The 18963-nt window shown below is 52.0% G+C and overlaps 3 protein-coding genes across 5 annotated transcripts in view; 1 reads left to right on the forward strand and 2 right to left on the reverse strand.

Annotated features, from left to right (window-relative positions):
* RGP1 (RGP1 homolog, RAB6A GEF complex partner 1) overlaps positions 1 to 3602 on the reverse strand; it is a 4766-nt gene extending 1164 nt beyond the window's left edge. Inside the window, exons 1-8 of one of the 3 annotated variants that reach the window (XM_027614473.2) lie at positions 3074 to 3602; positions 2551 to 2685; positions 2030 to 2166; positions 1430 to 1513; positions 1176 to 1325; positions 791 to 937; positions 467 to 594; positions 72 to 261 (exon numbers count right to left, since the gene is read on the reverse strand). In XM_027614473.2, coding sequence (XP_027470274.1) covers positions 72 to 261; positions 467 to 594; positions 791 to 937; positions 1176 to 1325; positions 1430 to 1513; positions 2030 to 2166; positions 2551 to 2666 — 952 coding nt within the window. In that variant the 5' untranslated portion in view covers positions 2667 to 2685; positions 3074 to 3602. Of the gene's footprint in view, positions 1 to 71; positions 262 to 466; positions 595 to 790; positions 938 to 1175; positions 1326 to 1429; positions 1514 to 2029; positions 2167 to 2550; positions 2686 to 3007 lie in introns of all 3 variants that reach the window. The other 2 variants (XM_027614475.2, XM_027614474.2) reach the window with 2 other exon arrangements.
* GBA2 (glucosylceramidase beta 2) lies at positions 2553 to 14667 on the forward strand. Its single transcript, XM_027614471.2, has 18 exons — positions 2553 to 2711; positions 3493 to 4077; positions 7147 to 7238; positions 7751 to 7866; positions 9953 to 10171; positions 10461 to 10700; positions 10926 to 11028; positions 11191 to 11344; positions 11436 to 11561; positions 11763 to 11935; positions 12133 to 12237; positions 12431 to 12538; positions 12636 to 12787; positions 12914 to 13020; positions 13171 to 13313; positions 13392 to 13507; positions 13607 to 13798; positions 14080 to 14667. The coding sequence occupies exons 1-18, from the start codon at positions 2665 to 2667 to the stop codon at positions 14347 to 14349; spliced, it is 3048 nt and encodes a 1015-aa protein (XP_027470272.1). The 5' UTR covers positions 2553 to 2664; the 3' UTR covers positions 14350 to 14667.
* On the reverse strand, positions 14508 to 18944 carry CREB3 (cAMP responsive element binding protein 3). Its single transcript, XM_027614477.2, has 9 exons — positions 18724 to 18944; positions 18475 to 18619; positions 18331 to 18398; positions 18131 to 18220; positions 16524 to 16630; positions 16344 to 16412; positions 15377 to 15461; positions 15198 to 15282; positions 14508 to 15120 (listed from the first exon to the last, which is right to left on the reverse strand). Exons 1-9 carry the CDS (start codon positions 18814 to 18816, stop codon positions 14804 to 14806), a joined length of 1059 nt encoding a protein of 352 aa, XP_027470278.2. The 5' UTR covers positions 18817 to 18944; the 3' UTR covers positions 14508 to 14803.
* Positions 18945 to 18963: the final 19 nt, after the last annotated feature.

The following is an 18963-nucleotide window of genomic DNA, read 5'->3' on the forward strand; positions in this document are numbered from 1 at the left end:
GGACCCATTACACTCTATGGAAATACGGCATTTTACTCTCTTCCCCCCTCCGGTAAGGGTCAGGATCTCACCAACGGCTGTGCAGAAGCCTGGGGTGGAGCTGAGAGGGATGGGGAGAGAGAAGCTGGTTCTGGTTGTATGCAGGCAGGACTCCTGGTGCCGGGCATGAGTCACATGAGACACAGAGGGGACACCCCCCGTCCTGCGGCGCCTCTGGTACTCGGGCTGTACACGTTCCTCAGTCTGTAAGCTTACTGAAAACTGGGAGCAAGAAGAGAAGTGGGTGGTAGCAGGCACTGAGAAGTGCAAACTTTAGATGAGAGGCTTGAGTCCAACCCCAAGCTGTTTTACCAAAAGAACCCTGGGTGACCACACTATTCACTTCTATATACCACCCCTCTATGCAGGCCCTTCTTCCTCCCTAGCCCTCCAGGCCCAGCATCCCAAAAGCCCCTTTCCTTCTCACCTGCAAACAAGCTACAGTTCCTTCCCCTAAGTTTAAGGTCCCCACCACATCCTCGCCGAGTCTGTATACAGATTTGAAGATGCCAAATGTCCCAACTTTTCCTCGGCCATCACTGATATTGTATAGATCTGGGGAGAATGGGACACTATAAGCCTGGCGTCCACACTGGGGAGTACCTTGGGCTGGGAACCAGAGGCCAAGGTGGGGCTTTTCTTTATAACGTGGGATATATCAGTGAATCCTCAGAAGTACGTGGCAATTAGGAACATCTGTAATACTATGGGGGGGGTTGGAGGAGGGTGGCAATTGTGAAAGGATTCTCACGGAGGCTGCGGCAGGATGTGGCAGCCATGAGACGCTCCCCAGCCAGCTCAGCTAGCCATGAATCCTTCTTCCCACCTTCATCCTCCTCCAAGAATGGACTAGATGGGGCTACAGCCTCATCCTGGGGAAACCGGACATCTTGAAGGCCTACAGAGAGAATAAGTGGAAAGAAGTGCTAGGAGGGAATAGACAGTAGAGGTTAGGGTTTTAGATGCCAACCTATGAAGGCTGAAAGTAATGGGAGCCGTGCCCCAGGTACCCATCTTAACCTATTGTCCAGAACCCTCCCCCCCCAACCCCCTCACACCTTTACTAAGACCAGGAAGCCTCCCTCCAGCCCCCCTCACAAGCCCTCTACAGATCATTTCCAGAAATCCTTACTTACCTGTCAGCACAAGAACCCTCAGAGGAACCCTGAGTAAAGTGATGGGTGAGTTGACACGCTGGCAGCCAATGGTCAGTTTGTAGACATACTTGACTGACTGACCCCGAAAGGACGGTGGTCCCTCTATGGGCAGCACTTCACTGTAGGAGTCTGGTTGGGAAGTAGTAGTCAGGGCAGCCAGAGGCAGCCAGAGAAGTCCTCCCTCCAGGAGCCTTAGAAGGCAATCCAGGGGTGGGGAGGAAGCAATCACTCACATGATTTGGACTCTCCAGGGTCTAGCCTCAGATCACAGAAAAGGATTTTTGGTGGAGTGGAAAGGATACACTGACCTCTCTCACCTAAAAGAGATTAAAAAGACTGCAATTTATTTTTATTTTCTTTTAAAGATCTTATTTATTCATGTGAGACACAGAAATACAAAGACAGCATGAGCAGAGGGGAGAGGCAGAGAGAGAGGGAGAAGCAGGCTCTCCGCTGAGCCAGAAGCCCAATGTGGGCCTTGATCCCAGGACCCTGGGATCGGACCCAAGCCGAAGGCAGAGAAGCTTAACCATCTGAGCCACCCAGGCTGCAGCCACCCAAAAGACTGCAATTTAATGACCCCGCTGTCCAGTACCGGATGAAGCTAGCACAGCAAGTAGGGGTTGTAAGCACTGCCAACAAAAGGCAGCCCAAACTAAGCCACCCCCCTTTTGTTTTAAGATACAACCAGTCTTAAACCCCCAAAGTAACAATTACATTCCCCCTCATCTCCGATATGACAAAGACAGGAAGGACCCACTAGAACAATTTTACAAATTTACTCTCAGATGACAATGATTCCCCCCTTCTAAAGGCAAATGCCCTTCTCTAACCTCGGTGCGGTAGAAAGACAGTCTGGCTCTCCGGCTGGACGTCTGGCTGACTGGAGTCAGGGGGAGGTAGTGCTACTCGACTCTCACTCGCATGGAACTGGCAGTGGATTTGGGCACTGGCCCAGGCCAGAGCCTCACTACGGGAGGAGGAAAAGAAGGCATCAGAGGGGAGTTGCTGACCTCATAAATGCTCTCCCAAGCTCCCTAACCCCCCCTGAGGAGACCAACACGGTGAGGTGGCTGTCCTAGGAATCAGGGAATCTAGAACCCCAAAGAGAATCCATTAAACAAAGAGAAGTATACTGTGGGTAAAAGTGGGAATGGGGGAGTAGGGAGGAAGGGAGTGTAGAGGGTTGTGTCAACCACATCTTCTGTTAAACAGCCCTTTCTTTCCTACAATGAGAACACAATGAGCAAGAAGGTGGTGGCGCAGCTACAGGACAACCTGAGCTCTGGCTTAGCACTACAGATACCAGGCTACCTCCCAAAAGAACCACCTTCTTCAGTATCTCCATTCCCACCTGGATGCAGAAGTGGCCGTGGGGGGCAGGGGGTTGGTGACCGTCACTACACACTCCAGCGCCTCCCCCGCCAGAAACACAGGACCTCGGCTCAGCTCTGCTACCACTTCAATCATGGCAGCTCCGGAATCAGATCTAGAAGGAAACAGGGGGGGTCAGAAGTCAGTACCATGGCAGGCAGGGGCGTCTGCGGCGAGCCTCGGGGCGAGGACAGGGAGATGGGCGGTCACCACCACGGTGTCTGAGGGAAGCTCCTGGATTTGGGGTGCGGGAAGTGGATGGGAAGTACGGGTGGCAGCTGACTCAGTAGGGGAGGTCGTCGCTCGGGCTCCCAGTCCCCCGCCCCTCTTAGAGCTGAGTTAGTCCCCTTACCCCACCCCCCGGAACCTCCAAACCGGCCTCCGCCCCCCGCCCGCCAGATTCCAGGTCCCAGCCCAAGGCCACGGCCGCCCGTCACCTTGTGCCCCAACCCCGGGCACCTCGCACGGTCGAAAACGGGGTCGCGGCACACCGAGGCCCTCACCTGCCCTCCCCGGCAGGACCAGGCCCAGTGCGTGGCGATGTCCGCGGCAGAGGCGGGACTTCCTTTCAGTCCCCTTCCAGACCGAGCGCCTTCCGGCCGGAAACGCCCGCCTGACCGGACCGGAAGGGGCTCTGGTCGTCCCGCCGCCTGGGGTCAACTTCCCACGGGCTGGCACCTGGGCGCAGGCGCTGTCCCAGACACCAACCGGCGGGACCCGGCGCCCTACCCAGGGAGGGGCCTGGCGCCACGGCCCTTGGACCGGGCTGAGGCTGCCGCGAGATCCCAGGACGGTCCCGGGGGCGGTTCCTTGCGGGCTGGCCCCCGGGGCTCCTCCTCTTTCCGCGGACTCGGTAGCTCTTTGGCCGGGCAAACTAATCACCGCGGCCCAATGACGACGAGGCCCGACCCTTCCCTCCCAGGACCCAGAGAGACTACCGAGGGGGAGTCCGAGGCGGCTTCATTGCTGTCGCCGCCAACGCCGCTGCAGCAACAGCTCCCAGGCTCCACAGAGACGCTAGCTCACCTCGGCTTTTCCCAGCGCCCGGCCCTCCGAGACGACACCTAACCACCACAGCCGCCCGCATCTCGACTTGGCTGGCGAGGTATTTTGTACCAAAAGACTTAGGACCCGGGACCATCGAGGTCGTGGGGACCCAGGATCCAGGAAACATGGGAACTGGAGTTCCAGCCTCGGAGCAGACTAGGTGTGCCAAAGGGGAACCACAGATTTATCGCCCTGAAAATGCTGGAGGCACTGAGGCTGGGCAGGTTACAGACTTCGAGAGCTCTGAGGACAATCGACTCCAAAGTGAGCCAGGCTACAGCAATCCGGAGGATTCTGGGCAACTGATGGCATCTTATGAAGGTAAAGCTAAGGGCTACCAGGTGCCTCCCTTTGGCTGGCGCATCTGCCTGGCTCATGAATTTGCAGAGAAGAGGAAACCCTTTAATGCCAACAACGTCTCTCTAAGCAACCTGATAAAGCATCTGGGCATGGGCTTGCGGTGAGTAGATCCCATTGCCTAGAGTACCTTAGGTTTCACTTTGTTCCAGGTGAGAAAGGGTGAGAAAGCAGGTGGATGCTTTGTCCCAGTCAACTGGCCCCCCACCCCCAACATATTCTAAGCCTGTGGTTTTGGGGGGTGAGACCGGGTCACATCTCTGCAACCCCCTTCCTCCCAGTAACTTACTTTCTAGTAGGAAAGAACAGGAACATCTGGGCCTGTAGTCAGCCTTTCCCATTTAAGCTCCCTCTCACATAATCCCTTTCCCCAAGACCGCCCTTTGGCGTTTGCTATACTTTGTGGCAAGGTGGGAAAGGATAGTTTGGCGGCTGCCTACTGACACAATGTTGTTTTCTTCAGGAGGGGGAAGTTCTCAACCCTGATTCCCCTGAGCAGCTGGGGTACTCTCCTTGCCTCATTTAGGCATACCACATTACGTTTCTTTCCTCAAGCTTTAGCTCCAGGGAGTGGGTGACAGCCTGCCTGCTCTCACCCCCAGGAGAGGGTGTGAGAGGTGCCGTTCACTCGCTTCTGGGATAGACAATCCCTGATATAAAAAGCAAAGAAGACCTCTGTCTGGCCAGAGAGGCACTGCCATAAGTGTCCCCAGAGCTCTCAGTAATAATAGCCTTCCAGAGCCTGCGCTGATGCGCTTTCCCCCAAGGGTTACAGACACCCCAAGCACTTACCCTGAGCTGTAGAACTCCTTTAGATCCCTACAGATCCCCTCTGAGTTCAAAAGCTAGTGATGAGGAGCCAAGACCTATTAACAGGAACAGGTGGATATGAAGACAGAAAGCATCACCCTGAGGTCATCCTGAGTCAGCCCACACTGTAAACACAGCTGGGGATGGAAGCATAAAGGTTGGAAAACCCAGCCCTAACAGCCTCTAAACTAGGGGATCCTTCCCTCTCAGTCAGTGCTGTAGGGCTGGGTTGGGTAGCCCATTTACCTAACCCCAGCTCTCAGCAGTGGGAAGGGTCTGGCACTGCCTGGGTATCTGGCTCCTTTGCTAGGTCCTGTGGGTAGCCTGTCCCAGAGAACAATCATCCCTACAGGCTACTTCAGAAACTGACTCAGCCTAACTTTGACACCAAAAGCTTCTGGGTCAAAATAAGATCGAGGGCTAGAGTGCTGAGAGAAGTGCGCCGGGGTGCATGTGATAGGAACCCTGAGATCAAGAACAAGTGGGCATCCTAGCCCTTCGGTCCCTAAGTATGAACTGAGTCAGAGGCCTGAAGCTGTGCTCAGCCCCCTGGACCTTGGCTCCACATGCCAGGATAGGGTGGAAATCACCGACACAGGGCTTTTAGAACAGGATGCAGTCCTGCATTGAGGAGAAAGCAGGGGTGAGACAAGGAACAATTCTAAATGATAATCCTTAAATTGGGGCTGACATTATGGAGAAGGCCAAATAGATCAGGAATGGCCAGCTGCCAAGTTAAGGGAATGAGACGTGAACCCTAAGAGGAAGCCAGACTGGGGGTACTCTAGTCAGGAGTTGTAGCAAGCCGACATCCTCTTGGCCTCATTGTGGGAAGATCTCAATTTTGATCGCTGTTCCTTCCAGCTAGAGTCCATTCATTCAATTAGTATTTATTGAGTGCTTGTTCGATGCGAGATGCTCCTTTGTTCTGCCTATCTCCATATCTTGCATTTCTCCCTTACTGCCCTAATCCCCACTGCACCCACCCTCCCTTCCCCAATTCTTTCTGGCCTCTAGTTTCAAAGTCCAGCTTACTCTAAAATGGCAGAGAGAACTTTGTGCCTTCCCATCCTCTCATCCTTTGCCCTCCCTCCTCCTCCCCCTACTCCCAGAATGTGCCTTTCCCATTCTCATTTCTCCTCCCCTTGCTTCTCTTTGTGTTCATCTGTCTAGTGCCTCACTGCTTGTACAATCATTGGTAAATTCAGCAAGTGTTTATCAACTGCAGACCACATGCCCTGCCTGTGCTTGATGCTGTGGGTAATCAACTAGTCTTTGTCAATAACCCTTTCCCCGAGGAATTTAAAAGTATGTCAGACTCCCACGAGGAACACTTAGAAATAACAAGACTGTCTGATTGGGCGTTCAGATAGTGTATGTACAGGTAACGACCGTACCTGACACACATATTCCACTTGATGGGTTTCCTCTCTATTATGCCATTTGCTCTTTCAACCACTCCATGAAGTAGGGAGGACAGGAGGTACCCCATTTTGCAAATGAGGAAACTGAGGGTCAGAGGAGTTACTTACCCCAATTACATGGTTACAAGTGGCATGCTTGAACAATGGGTATAAAATAGCTGGGTAGGGAGGATAGTGGAATCGGGAGAGTCTGGCAGGGCAAGGGTTGCTTAGTGAGGACCCACTCTGAATGGGGATTTGTAGGACTTAAGATTAGAAGTTAGGCTGAAACAGATGTCAGAGCCTTGAATCCCAAACAGAATCATTTGCCTGTTGGACACAGAGCTGTGACAAGACCAGGAAAATGTAGGGATTTTTTTAGGCTTTACTAGGATATTATGAGAGAGCAGACTCAGAAAGCTTACAGTTTAAATGAACTTTTAAAAAAGACTTAAAAGGGTATGCCCCAAAAAGTAAATACTGGTTGTCTATGGGTGGGATTTTTTTCCCTTCCATCTGGCATATTTTACAGATTTTCACCTTTCACAATCACGAAGAAAAATAATCATTATAAAAAGAAGAAATTTATCCCAGCAGACTGTGCCTATTGGGGGAGGGGGGTGTAGTTGGGAAACCAAAACTGGTCCTTTCAGCACCTCAAACAAAAGTTCCTAAGCTAACTCAAGCAGTGATAGTAGAATTAGAGGTGAGGCAAGGTCAGAAAGCTCCTGATAGAGGAGAAACAAAGACAGTCCCATGCTGTGAGCTGGGGTGACTGGGAAGAGAAATAGAACTGTTGAGAAATAGAGAGGAGGACAGATTTGGAAGTGAAGAGAATGGGTCCTCTGCAGACCCATTTGATGGGAAGTTACAACTGGGTATCTGGAGAGAGGCAGTGACTGCAGCCCAGGAGGTACCACCCCCTGCCCCTTCTACTCACACTGCCTCTTGCTTCTCAGGTACTTGCAGTGGTGGTACCGGAAGACCCAGGTGGAGAAGAAGACACCTTTCATTGACCTCATCAATTGTGTGCCCCTGAGACAGATCTATGGTGAGCCTCACCCCAGCTCTGCTCTGCACAGAGAGGGCCCAGCCTCCGGGTCTACTGCAGAGATAGGCAAAGAGGCTTCCAGCTTAAGCACGTTGCACTGCCCCATCCCCTGGGGTTTTCTTTCCCCAACCTTATTGAGCTATAGTTGACACGAAACATCATGTTAGTTTAAAGTGTACAATGTAGGGGTGCCCGGGTGGCTCCATGGTTAAGCGTCTGCCTTCGGTTCAGGTCATGATCCCAGAGTCCTGGGATTGAGCCCCATATCAGGCTCCCTGCTCCGCGGGAAGTCTGCTTCTCCCTCTCCCCCTGCTTGTGTTCCCTCTCTTGCTGTCTCTCTCTCTGTCAAATTAAAAAAAAAAAAATCTTTAAAAAGAAAAAATAAAGTGTACAAAGTGTTGATTTGATATTCCCGTGGTTTTTAGAGGAACTCATGTCTATGGTCTAGAAAGTAAGAAATGGGCTTCGTTTCCTCTCGCTGTGCTTCACTGACTATCCTGATCTCCCTCTAGGTTGCCCTTTGGGTGGCATCGGGGGAGGCACTATCACCCGAGGCTGGAGAGGCCAGTTCTGCCGCTGGCAGCTTGACCCTGGAATGTACAAGCACCGAACGGTCGTCGCTGACCAGGTAAGAACCAGGAGGTGGAAGAGAGGTCCAGAACAACATCCCGGGTCAGGAAGAACCTCTTGGCCCGTGTAGGATGTGGACGTTCGATGTGCACATGTGCACCTGGTTCACTCCAATAAGTATTTTAGGATGCTTTCCTTGTGCCCAGCCTTGTGCTAGGATGTATTGGGAATGAGATACTCCAAGGGCACACATTTCTGCAAAGCGCCAACAGCCCCAGCACCCCCGTGCCCTCCAATTCTCTAGTAAATGCCTCTTAACATCCTTCATACTGCCCCAGCTCCACTAACTCAGCCAGTACCTGCACAGAGGGTACAGGGAATTCCCAGATCCCTTAACCTAGGTGAAAGAACATGTAGTAGGACCAGAAGGGAAAACAAACCAAAAGTCTATAAATGCATGGAGAAAAAAGACGTATAGAACACCCACTGTTCACCCTGATTGGCCAGCCTTCAGCTAGAGGTCAGCTCCTCTGCTGATCACTCCTCTGGAGGTCTCCTTGGCTAAGAACCTGGGAAGCCCCTCCTCTCCCAGACATAGCTCTCTGGCCTTTTTCCCTTTTCTGAAGCTTCACTTCTTTTCCCTCTGTTCCTTCATCACATCTGGGCCTTCAATTGCCAGAGTCATATGGTCTACCTTTCGTCCTATCTCTCTAGTGACCTCACAGGTAGAGCTGTCTACCACGTTCCCATTTCTTGTCTGAGGGATGCCTCCAGCTTTCAGCTCGTCTTCAAAGAAAAAAATGACTAGCAGACCTTGAGTCCAATTAATGACAATGCCCTTCCTAGTTCAGGTTTACCAGCCCTGCCCAGTGCCCCAAGCTTCCTCTCTGGCTCATCCATTAGGTATCCTGAGGGGACGTGCCTGCCAGAATCATGACTCTAGAGTTAAAGTAATTATTGCATGCTTAACATGTGCTAGAGATTGTGCTATGCATTTTGTATGATATTTAATATTTAAAGACAGTCCTACAAGTTAAGTACCATTATTATGCCCATTTTATAGATGAGGAAACTAAGATCCAAAGAGATTTAGTAAACACCCCCAAGGTCATGTGGTTGGCAAACGGAAGCACGTTAGGATTCAGAACCAGCTCTCGATGTGGTCTTAACCATTCTCTACCATTCCAGCAATATTAAAAGTTATTGTATACGTACATAAAAATATCAGGCATACTTTGAAGCAAGGGAAGAGATATCAGCCCCTCATATCCCCTATCCTCCAGAAGATTAAATTTTTATTAGGCAAATAGGACTTTGAGAAAATGGAGACTGTGAGACCACATAAGAACCAAAATGAGAGGGATAGAGAGTACACTGAGAAAAAATGGACACTTGGCCCATTCTCTCCCTATACATGCCAACTGTGCCTGTTTCTGGTGGTGGAGTCGTAGTGGAGGTGGGGGGAGCCTCCATGAACTGGAGAGGGCCCTGCCCTCAATGAACCCATAGAGCAATCAGGGAGTCAGAATGTAAACAAAAACATTATGCTAGACTAAAGAGGTAGGGGCACATACAGGACAATGACTCACTGCCTGAGGAGAGGAGATGGCGTTTGACCTAGGCTTTGAAGGATGAGCGGTTTCATCAGATGGGGAATGAGCAGGAGCAAAGGCATGGAGGAGGAAATGTAGTGTGTTCAAGGAACAGTGAGTATTTGACATGACCAGAATGTAAGTGCTTGAACAGGTAATGTGTCTGATGGGCAGGGAGAGGCCAGATCAAGAAGGGCCTTTAGCCTTTAGCCTGAGGGCCATGGGGAGTCACTGAAACATAAACACAGCCTGGCACATCTTGACTTGTCTGTGAGAAAGATCACTGATAACAGATGGGAAGAGGCAGAGCATAAATGAAGAAATGGTGAGGGCACGAAGACCACCACAGTAAGAAAGGAGAGGAAACGGGGCGGGGGGGTGGGGAGAGGAGGAGGTAGGACCTGGTGGTGCCTCACAGTGCGGCAGAGGGGCCTGGCGGATGAGCAAGGCTGTGGTGCGGTGATAACCCCTGTAGGCCCAGAAAGGGGCGGGGAGACGAGTTTGAGGTGGCTGTGGTTACCCCATCCCAGCCTATCTGCCTTCTTGGTTTAGTTCACAGTGTGCTTGCGTCGGGAGGGGAAGACCGTGTACCAGCAAGTCCTGTCCGTGGAGCGCCCAAGTGTCCTGCGCACCTGGAACTGGGGCCTGTGTGGGTACTTTGCATTCTACCACGCCCTCTATCCCCGAGCCTGGACTGTCTATCAGCTTCCTGGCCAGAATGTCACCCTCACCTGTCGCCAGATCACACCCATCTTGCCCCATGACTACCAGGTGAGGTTCCCACTGTGTTTCCTCCATTGCCCTCCCTTCCCTGAGATCTGTCTCTGCTGTAAATTCCACAATCCTTGAAAGAGAGGGGACCGGAACATGAGATGCTGGTTTTCCAGGACCTCCACTCAGTGGTAAGACCCCCTGCCTGGGAATATGGGGAGATGCAAGTGGAAACTAAAGAGAGTCTCCTGGGGGCAGGGGATAGTATTTGAGCCAGGTCCTCAGTTCAGAGGAGTGGGGCCAGGAGGGGCTACACTGGGACCATCTGAGTCTGATCTTTTGCTCCCAGGACAGCAGCCTGCCTGTAGGAGTCTTTGTGTGGGATGTGGAAAATGAAGGGGACGAAGCCCTGGATGTGTCCATCATGTTCTCCATGCGGAATGGACTGGGGGTTGGAGACGATGCCCCAGGGGGATTGTGGAATGAGCCCTTCTGTCTGGAGCGTGATGGGGAGACTGCACAGGGGCTGCTGCTACATCATCCAACCCTTCCAAATCCCTACACGATGGCTGTGGCTGCACGACTCACGGTACATTAGAGCCTCCCCCAGACCTTAGCCCCCAAACGCCTCCCCTCAGCCTGGCCCCCAAGTTCACTGCATCCCACCACGGGCTCTTCCTTTCCTCAGTTCCTGAGTTCCATCCTCACTACAGCCCTTAAGCCTCTGGTGGGAATTATAATGGGCACTGGAGAGTAGTCCAAAGCCAGCGTACTTGTGGAGCTTCCCCTCAAAGAGTCTTTGGCCCCTTAACAGGCGGCTACCACGGTAACCCACATCACAGCCTTTGACCCTGACAGCACTGGGCAGCAGGTGTGGCAAGATCTACTTCAAGATGGACAGCTGGACTCCCCTGCTGGTGATGGGGGCATTTGATAGGGAGGTGGTGGGAAGAGAGGTTGTCCCCGTCTTGGGAGGAGGGGTGAGAGCACTGGTTAACGAATAGGCCTTATTTTCCCATATTAGGGATCCCTGGGGCTGAAGGGGGTGCCTATGCCGATTTCTCCTGTGCTTCTCTCAGGCCGAAGCACCCCCTCGCAGAAAGGAGTAGGCATCGCTGGGGCTGTGTGTGTTACAGGCAAGCTGCCACCTCGAGGCCAGTGCCGCCTGGAATTCTCACTGGCTTGGGATATGCCCAGAATCATGTTTGGAGCTAAGGGCCAGGTCTACTACAGGTGAAGGGACCAAGAGAGTACAGGGATCCAAGGTGCTGGAGCTCTGACCTGGAACCCGAGTTCTCATTCCTCCCCTTTTTATCCATCCCAGGCGGTACACGAGGTTCTTTGGCCGTGATGGTAATGCAGCACCTGCCCTTAGCCACTATGCCCTGTGCCGATATGTGGACTGGGAAGAGAAGATCTCAGCTTGGCAGAGCCCAATACTGGACGACAGGTGCCAATGGGGCTGATCTCTTGCCTTTCTCCTGGGCACTCACACTCCAGTTGGGACTCCTTGGTTCAGTCTCCAGTCAACCATAGTCAGCAGAGTTGGGCTGGGATTCACCTGGTGCCCCCTGCTCTGCAGAACTCCAGAATCCTTCCCTTCTGGGGAGATCCACACTCATCAGACCATTTCTTCCTCCTGACTCCCCAGATCCTTGCCTGCCTGGTACAAATCTGCGCTGTTCAATGAACTATACTTCCTGGCTGATGGAGGCACAGTATGGCTGGAAGTTCCTGAGGACTCCCTACCAGAGGAACTGGTGGGGAGCATGTGTCAGCTCCGCCCCATCCTCCGGGAATACGGTCGATTTGGCTACCTGGAAGGTACAGGCAGCTGGTGGGCCACAGTATCCATGAGGCCAGTTAGTGCCCTGCCACAAGGCAGGACAGTGGGTCTTGCCTACCCCGGGGGATTGGTTGGGATGAGGGGGTAAGCGGCCGGTGTGGGGTAGGCCAGTGCCCCATCCCCAATTCCAGGGGAAGCAGGAATTCTGGCAAGTGTGTCTTCCTCCTTCCCCCAGGCCAGGAATATCGCATGTACAACACATATGACGTCCACTTTTACGCTTCCTTTGCCCTCGTCATGCTCTGGCCCAAACTCGAGCTCAGCCTGCAGTATGACATGGGTGAGGGTCCCTTTTGTGCCCCTTCTGCCGTCTCCCCCGCCCCACCGAATCTTTGTGGCCCTCAGATTGCCTCCACCCTCCTCTCCACTCGTCCTGCTTACTGGCTCCCCTCCAGGGTCGTAAACACAGTTCTGAGCTCCACCTCAAGTCTGCCCATTCCCTGCCCCCCCCACTTGTGTGTCTGCTTCCCCAGCTCTGGCCACACTCAGGGAGGACCTGACACGGCGACAGTACCTGATGAGTGGGGTAATGGCACCTGTGAAAAGGAGGAACGTCATCCCCCATGATATTGGGGACCCAGGTAAAAGTACCTCCACCCCAGGGTTCACTTCCCTCCCTCAACTTTTGCACCCTCTACCCACCAATGCAAATCAGTCAGGTTTCCTCCCCTCCCACAGATGACGAGCCATGGCTCCGAGTCAATGCATATGTGGTCCACGATACCGCGGACTGGAAGGACTTAAACCTGAAGTTTGTGCTGCAGGTTTATCGAGACTATTACCTGACGGGTGACCAGGGCTTCCTGAGAGACATGTGGCCTGTGTGCCTGGTAAGACATGCATGTTCAGTGGCCAGTGTGCCAAGGGTACGACTGGTGTTTGGGGACAGCCCAGCGGGCTATTGTTGTCTTTCTTTAGCATCTACCTAGGTCTTCAGTGTCTTGGTTCCTCTCTAGGCTGTGATGGAGTCTGAAATGAAGTTTGACAAGGACCAAGATGGACTTATTGAGAACGGAGGCTATGCAGACCAGACTTATGATGGATGGATCACCACAGGCCCCAGGTTGGGGAGTAGGGATTTCCAGGGTGCCTGAGGTGGGGAACTGGGCACCAAGGAATTGTGGGCTCAAGGAAGAATGAGTCATCGCTTGTGGTGATGTATGGGAGTGGCTGGAGTTGCCAGCCTGACCCCCAAACCCGTGTCCCTGATCAGTGCTTACTGTGGAGGACTGTGGCTGGCAGCTGTGGCTGTGATGGTCCAGATGGCGGGTCTGTGTGGGGCACAGGACGTCCAGGATAAGTTTTCTTCCATCCTTAGACGGGGCCAAGAAGCCTATGAGAGACTGCTGTGGAATGGTGAGTTGGAGGATCCTAAGGAGTCTTAAGACAGCTGTGGGGCCACAAGGAACCTTATTTTGTCTTCCTCTACGCCAGGCCGCTATTACAACTATGACTGCAGCCCTCAGCCTCAGTCCTGTAGCATCATGTCTGACCAGTGCGCTGGCCAGTGGTTCCTGAGGGCCAGTGGTCTAGGAGAAGGAGACACCGAGGTGAGGAGGACGAGGAGGAGGAGCCAGAGAAAAAGGTGGGTTTCCCCTGGAGGTGGGAAGCACCTTTAGGAAACCGTGATTCTGCCTTTGCCCCTCTAGGTATTTCCTACCCGCCACGTGGTCTGTGCTCTTCAGACTATCTTCGAGTTCAATGTCCGGGCCTTTGCAGGAGGAGCCATGGGGGCTGTGAATGGGATGCAGCCCCATGGTGTCCCTGACAGATCCAGTGTCCAGTCTGATGAAGTCTGGGTGGGTGTAGTCTACGGGTTGGCAGCCACCATGATCCAGGAGGTAATGCACTCCCTTTCCATCTCTCCTCCACCATCTGTATCCTGGGCTGGCAAACTTCCTTAGCCATCGAACTTCTGTAGGGCCCTACCCATCTGGAAAGCCTCTCCCTTTTTCCTGGCGTGCCTTCCATTTCCTGCCTTCAGGTTCTGTCTATGGGTCAAGCTTATTTCTACCACAGGCTGGGAACTCCCTGTGGGCAGAGGCCCTATTGTCTCTATCTGTCCAGCTGAAGTAGCTATTCAGGGATTGCCAAGTAATGTGCCTGACATCTCTTCCTCCAGGGCCTGACTTGGGAAGGCTTCCAGACAGCTGAAGGCTGCTACCGAACCGTGTGGGAGCGTCTGGGCCTGGCCTTCCAGACCCCTGAAGCATACTGCCAGCAGCGGGTGTTCCGCTCGCTGGCCTACATGCGACCGCTGAGCATCTGGGCCATGCAGCTGGCCCTGCAGCAGCAGCACAGAAAGGCCTCCAAGCCAGTAGCCGAACAAGGCACAGGACTAAGCACAGGACCTAACCCTGGACCAAAGGAAGCCACAACAAACCCAAAGTGAGCCCTCTGAACTGTGGGAGGGAGGCTCTCCCAGCCCAGCCTCCAGCCTGGCCTTTCCTCTTCCTCTCCACTGCTCCCCGCCCCCCAGTCTCCTGCAACCCTGAGCCACCAAGACAATCATGCCCCTTCCCTTCTCCCCACCCAATCGTGCCAGTAAAGAGGGGTTGAAGGTGATCCAAGCATCAGAATCACTTATTTATTTCTCTCCTCACCCAATCCCCTCACTGCATGAAATGTTTAACGAGGTCGGTTGATTCCCCCAGGCCCACTCAAGGGGTGGTAGATTTACGTGGGTACAAATAAAAGACCCAGAAAGCCAGTTAAGTGTGGTGTGTTTGAACTCTCAGGCTTCCTGACACAGGACGCATGAGCTCACACTAGCCCTCTCCCATTCCTTTCATTTGGACACAGACTAGGAACCGCAGGCTCTGGCATAGCACCCCCCCCCCCCAAATCTAGCCTGAAAATCTGCCCTGTAGGATAACAGATGTGGGGCTGTGAGTAGGGAACCATTCCCCATCTCTTGTGAAATTTGCATGCAGGGGAAGGGCGGGACCTGGGCAGGGGGACTTTGAGGAAGGGACAGGAAGTGGCAACTTCAGGGGAGGCTCAGCACCAGGAGCCTGAGGCATGTGGTAGAGCAGGCAGCAAGAGTTGCCAGGAGCCTGGATCTCTTGGTCTGAACTGTCCTTTGGTACCTCTGACTGCAGGGCAGGCAGCTCCAGCTGGTGAGGGTCCTCACTGGGGAGGGCACGAAGCTGGCGGGACAACACTAAGGAAACAGACTCCTCAAGGACCCGCCAGGCTTCCCCACTAGCCCTTCCTCAATGGTATTCTCAAGCCTCTCACCTCCATGCTCAGCTGGCAGGCTCCCCCTTGTGTCAGAGGAGTACATAGCAGGTACGATGAGCAGACAGAAGGAGAAAAGTAGGACCTGGAGAACGGGGGAAAAAAAACGAAGGGCTCTAGGTTGCAGCCCTGTCCCTGCCACCTGAGAAAAGGATCTCTCCTTCCATCACCATCCTCACCAAGACGCAGGTGCTGGTGCTGCTCGTTTTGTCTGACACCTGAATCACCATGGCCTGGAGTCTCCTCAGCTGGTCCAGAAGGGACCTGGAAGAAGAAAGGGGACAGTGAGCAGTCCCTGGCCTGGCACCCTGAGATACAATGAAACCTTCCTGTTAAGGCCACCCCTCCACCTGTGCACTGGATTATCTCTTTTGCTTTTCAGCCTATCTTTAAATGATTCTTCCTCTCCGTGGACAAAATGCCTGAAGTTCCTCATTAAAACAAACACCTTTCTGTCCTGACCTGATTTAAACTCCTTTGCAAATACCTTCAAGTGGTTCTACACTGCCTCATCAGCTATGCACATAATCCTCACCGGGCATTCGATGTTCTCTTTCTGACTCAACTCACCTATGTTAAGGTTCCAGCCAGACTGCACTATGCCGTGCTCTTTCTGCCTAGAGTGCTCCCTATCCGGATCCCCACCCCAGAATCCTATCTACTATCAAATGTCATCAGCCCCAGGGGGTCTTTCTTTCTTTTTTTTTAATTAACATATAATGTATTGTTTCATTTGTTTCAGAGGTACAGGTCTGTGATTCATGCTCCTTCGGATCACTACATTTGTATCTTTGGGGTAAATACCCAGTAGTGCAATTGCTGGGTCCTAGGGTAGCTCTATTTTCAACTTTTTGAGGAACCTCCATACTGTTTTCCCAGAGTGGCTGCACCAGCTCGCAGTCCCACCAACAGTGTGTGGGGGGGTTCCATGGGGTCTTTCTGACTCCCTCCTCTCTGTTTCTGAATATTTAACTTACTTAATTACTTGTGAATTTGTTCCCCACTACTGTAAGCTTCTTGAAATCAGATCCACTAAAGGCCAAGCACCAGACCTTGCATGTAGGAGCTGCCCAGTGTGGAACAGGGGAAGGAATGAGACAGCATAAAACAGGAGGGAGGAGGGACTGATGTTAGAGAGTTACTTACAAATTCTGTTCCTCCAGGAGCTGTACTTTGTTCTGTAGCTCCAGATTCTGGGCTGTGTATTTCAAGACCCTGAGGGAGTAACAGGACACGGGGATATGGCCTGTGCCCCCCTTCAAAACCCAACACTTCCAACTAGCTCTGCACCCCGCGCCCCCCGCTCCATCCCTCTCCCTTTTGTACCTGCTCTCTAAACCTCCCAGATACACCTTCTTCTTCCTGCGGCTCTCCTGAGCAGACTTTTTGTTTCTAATTTTCCTCCGCACTCGTGTCAGAACTTGCTCCTCCATCTAAGAGAAGATAGAAAAGAGATCTTCATCAGAGGAACACTGGACCAAAGAGTTGGAAGGCAACTAAGTTCAATCTTCTCAATGCAGGAATCCCTTCTACAGCTTCCCTGACCAAAAGGCACTTGGCTTCTCTCTGAATGCCTCTGAAGGCCAGGGGTTAACATCCTTATAAGCCAGACCATTTTTAACAGTTTTATTAATTAAAAAAAAAAAGAGAAGAAAAAAGAAAACAACCCTTGCCCGGGTACCTCAGTTGGTTGGGAGTCTGACTCTTGATTTCAGCTCAGGCCATGATCTCAGGGTCGTGGGATGGTGCTCAGTGGGGAGTCTGCTTGAGATTCTTATTGCTTCTCCCTCTCCCTCTGCCCCCCACCCTGCCCTGCTTGTGCGCACAAGCACAATCTATGAAAATAAATAAATCTTTAAAAAAAAAAAAATTTTCCTTATTCTGAGCCAACATATGATTTCTATCAATTGGACTTACCTAGTACCTATCTCTGAGGCCATACAGAATGAACAGTCTTTAACTATTTTAAGGGACTTAACATTTCTTCAGAGTTAAATAACCCGGACAAAAATTTTAACTCCTCACTTTATCTTCTCTCCTTGGGATGGACTGCATCCTCTTAATATCTGTCAAAAATCTGGGTTCAAAACTAGACACTAAAAATGTGCTCTGGCCAGTATAAAGGAGAATAAGATGGTCACTGCCCTTTTAGAGGCAACATCTCCATTGATACACCCTTCAAAACCCACTCACTTTTTTAGTCATCTCAAACTGCTACTCACCTTGTACTTTTAAGAAATTAAAATTCTCTCAGGGCACCTGGGTGGGCAGTCGGTTAAGCGACTGCCTTCAGCTCAGGTCATGATCCTGGTGTCCCGGGATCGAGTCCCACACTGGGCTCCCTGCTCAGCAGGGAGTCTGCTTCTCCCTCTGACCCTTCCCCCCCTCTCATGTGTTCTCTCTCTCTCTCTCTCATTCTCTCTCTCAAAAAAAAAAATCTTAAAATTCTCTCAACTTTTCTGTACTGTTGATTTCACAACAGTACAATACCGTGCTTGTAAAGCTGCCACTCATTGCTTGAAACTTAAAAACTTAAAACTTGGGATTTTACCATTATTCTTGCTATTAGTCCAGCCTTGATGAATTCTAAAACTTAATTCTACCGTTCAACTATAGGTGGATTATGATGAGGCCCTTAGTGAAATCTAAGCATCAGGGTCCTTTGCTTGCACAGTCCTTCCAAGTCCCTATACCAATGTTGCACTGATGATTTTGAATTCTTCTTTCTTAGAACACCAAAAATTTGTAAAAGCGCCACAAAACCAGGACCTGCCTCTGCATCCACCATTTTAACTACATGTTCCAGCTTCCTATTAGCAACAAATTTGCTAAGTTCTCTAACCTCAGTCCTTCCTGATATAAAATTAACAGAAGTGGGTATTTGGGACTCAAAAACCCCCTCCAGCTTTCACTCCTATCAATGGGAGTCTTACCTTAGTAAGAGGAAGTGTCCCATGCAGAGTAAGCCCCTCCTTCTCCAACAGCCTCTTCTCCTCATCTGTCAGTATCAGCCTAGCAATTTCCTAGGGTTACCAGGAGGTGGGCAGCAGAGTTGCAAGGGGATGTCAGAAAGGAATGGGGAATCCGCCCCCACTCGTGCAATGTGTGAATAATCCCGCCATAAATCAAGTACCTGCTCTGCTGGCTCCTCCACACGCAGTGGAGTCGCCTGGGCCCCCTCTTTTCCATAGTTCCCACCATCTGCAAAAGGGAAAGTACAAATAGCCAGGCCCACGAGTCCTGTCTTCCGCCCAAACCTCACTTATTTCACACTCACCTAGATCTATGGAGACATGCTGTGAGATAGAGTAGGTATGATCATGGTGAACAAGACAGGAATCAGAGGAGCTAAGGACGTTCAACGATGCTGGAGGACTCAGCAGGGAACTCAGGAAATCCTCTGCCTCCCATTCACTCAGCGTCTGCACAGGGTTCAAATTAATAAGCCTTGACCTATTACTACCCACTGCCTCATGAATGCCGTCCCCCCAACCCTGCGCCTCCCCGACTCACAGCCCCCACCCACCTCGGAAAGGGGCTGCTCGGCCCCCAAATCTCCGCTTTCCTCTAGCAGGAAGTCCAGCAGGTCCTGGTCATCCAAGTCCAACGCCAGGTCCATACTGGATATCAACGGGAAGGATGGGCAGAAACCCAGACGCTCACCCCACCACCAATCCGCAACCTTGAACCAGTCGATCTCAAACCGCACCAGCTCCCTAGACTCGCTCCTCCGCAGCTTCCAACACCACGGAAGTGACGCGCCTAC

This window comes from Zalophus californianus, chromosome 13, assembly GCF_009762305.2.
Source record: "Zalophus californianus isolate mZalCal1 chromosome 13, mZalCal1.pri.v2, whole genome shotgun sequence".
In the NCBI taxonomy this organism is placed as follows: domain Eukaryota; kingdom Metazoa; phylum Chordata; class Mammalia; order Carnivora; family Otariidae; genus Zalophus; species Zalophus californianus.